Source organism: Vigna umbellata, chromosome 1 (genome assembly GCF_029865625.1).
Source record: "Vigna umbellata cultivar VRB3 chromosome 1, Vumbellata_1.0, whole genome shotgun sequence".
NCBI lineage: Eukaryota > Viridiplantae > Streptophyta > Magnoliopsida > Fabales > Fabaceae > Vigna > Vigna umbellata.
This window is the reverse complement of record NC_142165.1, coordinates 64,507,060-64,517,654: the sequence shown is the minus strand read 5'-3', so window position 1 is coordinate 64,517,654 and position 10,595 is coordinate 64,507,060. Positions and strand designations below refer to the sequence as shown.

At 47.3% G+C, this 10,595-nt stretch overlaps 2 protein-coding genes across 2 annotated transcripts; both read left to right on the top strand.

Moving 5' to 3' along the window:
• Positions 1–362: 362 nt before the first annotated feature.
• LOC148206056 (uncharacterized) lies at positions 363–1,733 on the top strand. The gene has a single exon (XM_088106318.1). It carries the CDS (start codon positions 363–365, stop codon positions 1,731–1,733), a length of 1,371 nt encoding a protein of 456 aa, XP_087962444.1.
• A 7,065-nt stretch (positions 1,734–8,798) lies between these two features.
• Positions 8,799–10,385, top strand: LOC148206055 (aquaporin PIP2-7-like). Its single transcript, XM_088104064.1, has 4 exons — positions 8,799–9,132; positions 9,495–9,790; positions 9,875–10,015; positions 10,145–10,385. Exons 1-4 carry the CDS (start codon positions 9,093–9,095, stop codon positions 10,256–10,258), a joined length of 591 nt encoding a protein of 196 aa, XP_087960190.1. The 5' UTR covers positions 8,799–9,092; the 3' UTR covers positions 10,259–10,385.
• Positions 10,386–10,595: the final 210 nt, after the last annotated feature.

The following is a 10,595-nucleotide window of genomic DNA, read 5'->3' as shown; positions in this document are numbered from 1 at the left end:
TATAGATAACCAACTCCAGTAACCACCCGAGATCTCAGGTAAACGGTTTATTTTACTACTTTAAATACACACAGCATACCAGAAAAAAGGTACGTTTTTCCCTTGAGAGAAAATTAACTAAGATTTTCTTATTCTAACAACACCCCTGTTGACTTGAGCGTCGGAGTGCCTTTGCAGGTACCCAGCCCACCGTATTCCAAGGATAGAGCGTAGAAAGAGAGAGGAAGCATCATCAACGAGATCACAAAGAGAAGCATTCTGGTCTTATTTGGTTTGTATTTCGGTCTCCACATCTGTACTGAAACATTTTGGCGCCCACCGTGGGGCCCAGATTTACAATCCCAACAACGACCACCGGAGCAATGGAGGATTTGATCAAGCAGCTGCAGGCACAGATAGAAGCACAAGAACAAACCATAAAGGAACAGCAAGAAATCCAACGCAAACAGGCAGAGGAGCTGGCAGCACTGAAGGCGCAACGTCCACCGCCAGAGTTATCTGCCTCGAACAGACAGAATAATAATGAAGAGAGTCACCATGGGGGACCATCTGATCCTTTTGACGGGGATAAGAAAGGGCCTACTTCCATACGCCTCACCAACTTACTTCCGTTCACGGAAGCCATCATGCAAGCGCACATGCCAGATAAACCTCCCCCAGTGTTAGAACGCTACGACGGCTCCGCCGATCCCGACAATCACCTGCGCAACTTTATAGACGCCATGGCGTTCTACACAGATAGTGACCCTGTCATTTGCAGAGCCTTCTCCTTATCCCTTAAGGACGAGGCCTTGGAGTGGTTCCACACTCTTCCACGTCATTCCGTAGATTGTTTCGCCACAATCGAATCCCTCTTCAGAAAGCAGTACGCGACCAATAAGAAACCGGCGATGACTGCGGCAGAACTTGTGCACACCAAGCAAGAAAAGGACGAATCTTTGAAAGCTTTCATGCAACGGTACACTGAGACAGCCCGACGCGTGAAAGATATCAGTCACACATTTATCATCAACAATCTGCCGTCATGTTTGAGACCGGGATACTTTGCGGAACAATTGTACGCTGACCCTCCGGCAACTATGGAGGAACTGCAATCCACAATTGCTAAATTCATCCGCATCGAGGATCTCCGAAACTCTAGGAGAAAACAGCAACCGGATACTTCCAACCATGAAGCAAAAAAACCTACCAAGCGATCGACGAACGACTATAAGTCAGATCGCGCACCCCGAAAAGAGTCGGGGTGGACGTCCAAATATAATCATTACACGACACTCAATGCCCCGAGAGCAAGAGTGCTCGAAGAGGCCTTGCACGCCGAACTCTTAACCGTACGGCGAAAGGCTACCCCAAAGAACGCGGATAATAGTAAAACCTGCCGGTTCCATATGAACCATGGGCACGACACGGAAGAATGCAACATGGTGAAAGAGGAGCTAGAACGACTCATCCGGGCAGGATATCTCCAGAATTACGTCAAGGATAGAATTTCCACAAGAGCCGCGACACCTCACCGAAGAGACCCTCCTAGACGAAGCCCCCAGCGATCACCCCCTAGAGATGATCGACACCGCCGTCGAACGCGCAGTCCGCCTAGACGGACAGATAGAGAACGCTCAGTCCGAGGCCGCATTGACACCATATCTGGCGGCTTCGCAGGAGGAGGTGTGTCAGCTTCAGCAAGGAAGCGACATTTAAGACAGTTGAAGTCCGTTCATATGGTCGAACGATAATCTAGGTCGATTCCTGACATTACTTTCACGAATGCGGACTTCCACGCGCCCGACCCTGATCATGATGATCCTATGGTCATCACAGCTAACATAGCTCGATATGATGTCAGCAAAGTCCTCGTCGATCAGGGGAGCTCGGTCAATATTCTGTATTGGTCCACCTTTCAGAAAATGGACCTATCGGAGGATCTCATAGCCCCGTTTAACGAACAAATTGTAGGATTCTCTGGAGAAAGAGTAGACACAAGGGGATACCTTGACCTGCGCACTCGGCTCGGAACAAGTCGAGAGGCACCTGAGCTTAGAGTTCGATTCCTGCTGGTCGAAGCAAATGCGTCGTACAATGCCCTGCTAGGAAGGCCTTGCCTAAATGCATTCGGGGCAATTGTCTCCACTCCCCACCTCACCATGAAGTTCCCGACAGAGCATGGTACCATTTGCACCGTGCAGGCAGATCAACGAACAGCCCGACAGTGTTATGTGGCCGGGCTAAAAGTCACCCCCTTCGTTCCAACTAGAAGGGCGAAAGGAGCCGAGACAGCGGCAATCGACTTAGACCCCCGGACCAATGCAGACGAGCGTCTTCATCCACAAGGCGAAGTCAAACTCTTATCCCTTACCACTGACGCGTCTAAATCCACCAACATTGGTGGCGACCTCACCTCAAGCGAAGAGCACGATTTAAGCAATATACTACGACATAATGCAGATTTATTTGCATGGACGGCCGCCGACATGCCAGGAATCCATCCAGGGGTTATGGCGCACAAACTGTCGATCTTCCGGGAGGCTCGACCGGTCGCCCAGAAGAAACGAAGGTTCGGAGAAGAAAAACGCCGGGCTGTGCAGGTTGAGGTCGAGAAGTTGATGAGCGCCCAGTTCATCAGAGAACTAAAATACACTACGTGGTTGTCGAACGTAGTTATGGTCAAAAAATCCAACGGTCAGTGGAGAATGTGTGTCGACTTCACTGATCTCAACAAAGCTTGTCCCAAAGACTCGTATCCCCTGCCCAGCATCGATCGCCTGGTCGACGGAGCCTCGGGTCATGTCGTATTGAGTTTTCTCGACGCTTACTCAGGATACAACCAGATCCCAATGTACAAGCCCGATCAAGACAAAACAGCCTTCATCACCGAACGTGCTAATTACTGCTATGAAGTAATGCCGTTTGGGTTGAAGAATGCCGGAGCCACTTACCAACGCCTCATGGACAAAGTCTTCCATCATCAGATAGGACGATGCATGGACGTATATGTCGATGACATGGTTATTCGGAGCAATTCCATGGAGCAACACCTGAAAGATTTGAAAGAGGTTTTTGGCCAACTCCGACGGTATAGCATGCGCCTCAATCCTTCCAAGTGTACTTTTGGCGTCCCCGCAGGAAAGTTCTTAGGCTTCATGCTTACACGTCGAGGTATTGAAGCTAATCCGGACAAGTGCAAAGCAGTCCTCGACATGCCTGCACCAAAAACCTTGAGGGAGGTACAACGTCTGGTAGGTCGACTCACCGCCCTATCTCGATTCATTCCAAAGCTAGCTGAACACATCAAGCCCATCCTGCGGAATTTAAAAAAGGATACCACTCAACACTGGGACGACGCCTGTGAGACAGCATTCAACACTGTCAAACACATCCTAACGAGTCCTCCCATTATGGCCCGACCAGACGACGGGTCCGACTTGCAGCTATATATTGCAGCTTCACAGCATGCTGTTAGTGCCGCCTTAATACAGGAAGCGCCCTCCCTGAAATTGATATATTTCATCAGTCGTACATTACAAGGGGCTGAGGAGCGTTATTCCCGAATTGAGAAACTTGCCTTAGCCCTCATCACAGCTTCTCGTCGCCTTCGACCATATTTCCAGAGCCATCAAGTAGTAGTCCGCACAGATCACCCCGTAGCCAAGATTCTCCGTAAACCAGACTTGGCAGGACGGATGGTCGCCTGGTCCGTGGAACTGTCTGAGTTCGGACTCCGTTACGAGCCGCGAGGATCTGTCAAGGGTCAACATTTGGCTGACTTCACAGCTGAATTAATACATACATCTGAGGACTCACCTACCACGTGGCTACTCAGTGTAGATGGTTCCTCCGACAAAAGGGGAGGAGGAGCCGGGATCGTACTAGAAGGCCCGGATGGTTTGGTCATAGAGCAAGCCATCATATTCAAATTTCCAACTAGCAATAACCAGGCCGAGTATGAAGCCTTGATTGCCGGCCTATCCTTGGCCAGAGAATTCTCGATTGATCATTTGGAGTGTCGGATGGATTCAAAGTTAGTGGTCAGCCACGTGGACGGAACCTATCAAGTCAAGGATAATCAACTTCTGCGCTATTTCCACAAAGTCCAAACCTTACTTCAACAATTCGTCAAGGTTAGCGTCACTCATGTACCCAGGGAGCAAAATGCAAGAGCAGATCTCTTGTCTAAGTTAGCTCACTCTAAAGAGCAAGCACAGTTGTCTTCCATCATTAGAATGACGGTCGACCGTCCTGTGGTGGAAGCTTTCGTCACCAATGTGTCGACACCCGCGGCAGACTGGCGACAGAACGTCAAAGATCTCATGGAGAGGCAGGATAAAGGAGATAGCATTACGGTAGCAGATTCCAAACGTATTGCACGTTTTGTAAGTATAGGTGACGACCTATACCGTCGCGGCCACAGCACTCCTCTGTTGAAATGCTTATCAGAGGACGAAGCAGACTATGTACTGCGCGAGTTGCACACCGGGATATGCGGATTTCACTCTGGCAAGAGAGCACTGAGAGCGCGTGTTCTCCGCGCCGGATATTACTGGCCTACACTAGACCGCGATTGCGAGACATTTGTCAAGAAATGTATCTCCTGTCAGGCCCATGGTCACGACATCCGCGCGCCTCCCGAAGATTTGCACAACATTGTCTCTCCTTGGCCATTCGCTCAGTGGGGTCTCGACATACTTGGACCACTACCGATCGCTAAGGCCCAAAACAAGTTTCTACTCGTGGCAGTCGATTACTTCACGAAATGGATAGAGGCCGAACCGTTGTCTACTATCAGTGCCCAACGAGTGCAGAAATTTATTTGGCATCTCATCTGCCGATTCGGTCTCCCTCAAAAGATCATTACTGACAACGGTCGCCAATTCATCGAGCGCAATTTAGAAGATTTCCTTAGCAATTTGGGCATCAAACATGTCACCTCATCCGTCGAGCATCCCCAAACAAACGGCCAAGCGGAAGCCGCCAACAAAGCCATACTGACAGAACTAAAGAAACGACTCGGTGACGCCAAAGGATTATGGGTGGAGGAACTGCCAGAAGTTCTGTGGGCGTATAGATGCACTCCTCACGGATCTACTGGTGATACGCCATTCAACCTGACTTACGGCACCGATGCCATGCTACCCGTCGAAGTTGGCGAGCCTTCCTTAAGACGCGACATCACTAATATGTCACTGAATGAGGAACAGTTGCGGCTGAATCTTGATATCCTTCCTGAACGTCGAGAGATCGCCACCATACGTGCAGAGGCACAGAAGCGAATGCTATCTCGCCGTTACAACACCAAGGTTAGACCCAGAGCTTTCAAAACTGGCGATCTGGTATGGCGAAAGCGGGGAGAGGCCAGAAAGGACCGAGCGCACGGCAAGCTCGCAGCCAACTGGGAAGGACCATTCCGAATCATAGAAGACCTGTCGAACGGTGCATATCGCCTCCAGCACCTCGATGGACAACCGGTACCTAATACCTGGAATGCCACTCACCTCAAATATTACTTCAGTTAACATTCATTTTTTGTGGGTTCTTTTGAAACATTGTTCAGTTTTATTTTGAATAACGAGTACATTTCATTATGATGCTACTTAGTCAAATCTCCAATGTCAAGTCCCAGGGTCATCGTCTCCGACACTTCCACACACATCACTGGTAGATGTTCACCCTTGAACACCCAGTCGACTTGGGATACAATCCCTCTGGTAGATGTTCACCCTTGAACACCCAGCCCACTTGGGATACACTCCCTCTGGTAGATGTTCACCCTTGAACACCCAGTCCACTTGGGATATCCAGTAATCCCCTACGCGACACTCGCTCTCGACGACCATACACAGCGTGAACAACACATTCGACATCGATAGTTATTTAACGGCCTTTATGGCTAACAAAGCGCAAAATCAGCAAAGATAAACGCTCAATATTCACAAACATTCAACATATTCCAAGAGTCCTACATTTCAAAGAGTTCTACATTTCCAAATTCATACCCACACATATGTAGGCATTTATATATACATTTCAGTATTCATAAACTCCTAATCTATTACAATGTTGGTGGGGACGCCCTCAACATCTTGAACCGTCTCGGCAGCTGCCTCATCCACAGCAGCTGTTTCCACGGGTTCCTCCGCCACAACCCCCTCTTCATCCTCTTCACCCTCCAAGATAGCGTCTTCGGGGATTTCCTTCAAGGGTTTCAGCTGACCCTCATGTACATCTTTGCGGACGTCAAATTCGGTTCCCTTGGTTGATACTTGAAGCAAGTGTTCGACTTGCCTCAAGGCCTTCCTGAATCCTTTCTTATGTTCGTCCATAATTGCATCCTTCAACTCCTCGATCAATTCATTTTTTTTCAAAGATTTCTACCTTCAGTGCGTTTCTCTCTCGGGCCACTAGCAACATTGAGTTCTTTGCTTGATCCAGATCCCTGCCCATCTGATCACGTTCTTGTTGAAGGGTCACACCAGCTTCTCGAGTCTTATTCAACAATACCTCGCCCTCCTTCAGCAGTTGTTCAGTATGCTTCTGCTTGGCCTCACAGCCTGCATGGACCTCTGTGAGCTCTTTCAGCTGGGCACGCACCTTCTCTAACTCAGACCGCATCTGACCCCTATCCGAAGCATACGCTAGATGCCAGGCCAACGCCTGTGCTCGTGTGTTCATCTCTAGCAAGCCCTCAGCAATCTGTTGCTCGCTCATGTTTTCGATCACCTTCTTCTCTGAAACATCCAGGTTGAGGTCTACTCTATGACCAGGCATGAAAGCACGATCCCATATGCCCTGCGGCAGGGGGCGTTCATCTTCTTCAACCACCTCCTTACTTTTCTTTGCTGCCTCGCGGTTGATGTCGCCTGTCTTGGATTTCCTTTTGCGCACAAGAGGCACCTCGACTAATGTCGCCTCCTCAGCCGGTGCCACCACGACGGGAGGTGGACCAGATGGTGGCACCGGAGGGCATTGTCGCCCAGTGGATGACCCTGGACGATTACCTTCATCCCTCTCATCGTCGATGGTCTGAAACCAATTGCGACCACTTCCTTTCCTCCCCATTATCTCTGCAAAACACCAAAACCCATCCAGCATGGTCAGCAACAACATAACAAGTTACAAAAATGATAAGCAAAGACACATACCAAACACCCTCGCCCCTGCGTCGTCGAACTCGAGGCAATTAATAAGCTGACGAGAAGAAAGGGGGCGTGGCAACGAAGTCAACACACTCAACGCCTCTAATTCTTCAACCGTCATCTTATCCTCCGGCCAAGAGGTGAATCTCAGCGGATCTTGCGTCCAGTACAGGGGAAATCTAGGGTTCCCCTCACCATCGAAAAAATACTGTCGACCGACAGCGGTAATCGACACCTTAAAAAATTTTTCTTTGAAATTCCTATATGATTGCAGATATAGCTCTAACAGCGCGCTACCCGGCTCCGAAATCAGCGACACCCATCCCTTTGTGGCTACTGGTCGACATCTAAAGAAATACAGAAACAAACCTACAGTGGGCCTAATAGCTAGTGCCCGACACACTATGGCGAAAGCCTGCACATACGCCCAACTATTGGGGTGCAACTGACTCGGTGCAACGTTTAGGGTACGCAGAACATCCATTTGGAAGCTGGTAAAAGGCAGTCTCAGATACAAATCGTAGAATAACACAGAATAAAAATAAAAGAACTCCTCAGAAGCATTCTCCCTCCCATGGCACACCCTCTCATCATCCCGGCAAGCTATCAATTTTATACAAGTTTGATACCCTAGGGTTCGCAACACGCAACTATTTTCAATCCAGTCTGCTAACACAACCCTACTCCTAAATTGGCTTCTGAGTTCTTTTACCTCACGCGCCGCCCAGGCGTACTCATCTCCACTAATCGGAGATATTATACGCCCCCCCGGTCCTTCACCACACACATTTCCATATGTAAAAGCCTCCTCCCCAAAAGGCACTGTGGTAATTTCAAGACATTCCGCCGTAGAGGACGGCCCCGGCGTCCCGCCCCCAATGTTCTGCCCCTTTCCTTCCATGGTCAACACTAAACAAACTAAGATGAAGGAGATTTTAGGGTTACCTGGTAACGTCTCGTAACAGGGTAAGCAGTGAGGATAGAAGAGAGACAATCTCGCTCAGGATGCACACTGTCAAACTCTGATCCTCCACGAAAGTGAATAACCTCCTTCTGAATCGTATTGAAGAAGCCAAAAGGTTCAATCATCAGGCACCGTAGGATTCTTTTTTATCTGACGGCTACTAATCCGCGTCCCCTCATTTCCCTAAAGGCGCGGGAAAACCCTAAAATTCGTAACGCCACGCACAGCGGTCACCCACGTCTTCTCGTTTCCTCCACGCCTCCTCGTTTTCCCCAACAATACTTAACAGTCCTTCGTAATTCTGTCGTCCATTTACTCGGACTTGGGGGGCATGTACTATAGGATACCTAATCCACCAACGGTCGACCAATAACCCGGGCGATTCATAACGACATTCGACCACGTGTTGTCGACCACTCGGTGCCCGACTCGCCCCGACATCTGACCATATGGTGTTGTCGACCACTTGGTGCTCGACAACCATATAAGTGATGTCGCGACATGAGGCATTCGCACGACAAGTCGTCCACTTATGTTGGAACGCAGGATGATTGATATACAGAACGCGATACCGCGGTCTAGCGGTTACAGATAAACAGTTACGCATATTGGTTAACAAGCGCCGTGAATCATGGAAGTACTTGACTCAATATCTAGCAGTTATAACTTATAGATAACCAACTCCAGTAACCACTCGAGATCTCAGGTAAACGGTTTATTTTACTACTTTAAATACACACAGCATACCAGAAAAAAGGTACGTTTTTCCCTTGAGAGAAAATTAACTAAGATTTTCTTATTCTAACAACACCCCTGTTGACTTGAGCGTCGGAGTGCCTTTGCAGGTACCCAGCCCACCGTATTCCAAGGATAGAGCGTAGAAAGAGAGAGGAAGCATCATCAACGAGATCACAAAGAGAAGCATTCTGGTCTTATTTGGTTTGTATTTCGGTCTCCACATCTGTACTGAAACAATCGGCGTCGCTTGGGCCTTTGGTGGCATGATTTTCATCCTTGTTTACTGCACTGCCGGTATTTCTGGTATACATCTCTCACCCCTTTCAATTTCCTCTCTCTCAGACACCACAACTGTGCCCTTCTATGCTTTCAAGTTTCAACTTTTCTACATGAAAAAGCCAAAATTTGGACAACTTTTGTATATGCTCACACGTTAAATCTGCTATAAACAGCCATTCAATAAACATAAGCACAATTCGAAGGAAAAAAAGTTGTACGGGTGCTAAAACTAGGTTAAAATTCCTGTATAAAATTGTCCATCTTGTTTCAAAACCTTGTTAATTTCGTGGTTCTTTTTGCTGGTTCGGTTGGATATTGGACAAGGAACGTGGGTGAGTATGCATGCAAGAAGAAAGTGTAACATGTTTTTGGATTTGGTGTTGTAGGAGGACACATAAACCCAGCAGTGACATTCGGGCTGTTCCTAGGACGCAAGGTGTCGTTGATAAGGGCGTTGTTGTACATTGTAGCACAATGTGCTGGTGCTATCTGTGGCACTGGACTGGCGAAGGTGTTCCAAAAGGCGTACTACAACAGGTACGGAGGTGGTGCTAACTTTGTTGCTGACGGCTGCAACAGGGGCACTGCTTTGGGTGCTGAGATTATCGGTACCTTCGTTCTTGTCTACACTGTCTTCTCTGCCACTGACCCTAAGAGGAACGCTAGGGACTCCTATATTCCTGTAAGCACCATAATATATACATGTTACAAACCTATTTCTTAAAAGATTAGTTAGTAATTCGTGGTCTCACATTTTCACATGAAGGTACTAGCACCACTCCCGATTGGCTTTGCTGTTTTCGTGGTTCATTTGGCTACAATCCCAGTTACTGGCACTGGCATTAACCCAGCAAGGAGTTTTGGAGCAGCTGTAATCTACAATGACGACAAAATCTGGGATGATCAGGTTAAAACTTCTTAACTATTTGAAGATGAAAACAGATTTTTACCGAAGAACACAAAATGCTGTTGAAATGTATATGTTGTTATGGATGTTGATAATGACTTGATAATTTTGGTGATTATTTATGAACAGTGGATTTTCTGGGTTGGACCAATTGTTGGAGCAGCAGGGGCTGCATTATACCACCAATACATCCTTAGAGCATCGGCTATCAAGTCTCTTGGATCATTCAGGAGCCATACTTAATTAATTAATTGTTTAATTAATTATGTTTTCAGTAATAGATAAATCAAGGAATTTTCGTTCCTAATACAATTTTGTAATGTATTGAGTTAGATCTTTCTCTTACCATTTTGCTTGAATGTAACCTCGTTACAAGAGTTCATGTTGACAGTATTTTTCTAAGAAATTCACTGTATTTAATGAAAAATGTTTCTAAATTAAATTAAAATTATAAAATATTAAAACAAAAAAAATTATAATTTAAATTAACTAAGCACACTCGTCAGAACACAATTAAAACTATATAACTAAATCAACATACTTAATTTTAAATATTAACAACCATCGATTCATGCTTCAT

Bases quoted from the DNA above. Each gene is read 5' to 3' on its own strand.
- LOC148206056 (XM_088106318.1), top strand. From the start codon at position 363: ATGGAGGATTTGATCAAGCAGCTGCAGGCACAGATAGAAGCACAAGAA.
- LOC148206055 (XM_088104064.1), top strand. From the start codon at position 9,093: ATGATTTTCATCCTTGTTTACTGCACTGCCGGTATTTCTG. The intron at 9,133-9,494 runs GTATACATCTCT...TTGGTGTTGTAG, and splicing joins CTGCACTGCCGGTATTTCTG to GAGGACACATAAACCCAGCA. The intron at 10,016-10,144 runs GTTAAAACTTCT...ATTTATGAACAG, and splicing joins ACAAAATCTGGGATGATCAG to TGGATTTTCTGGGTTGGACC.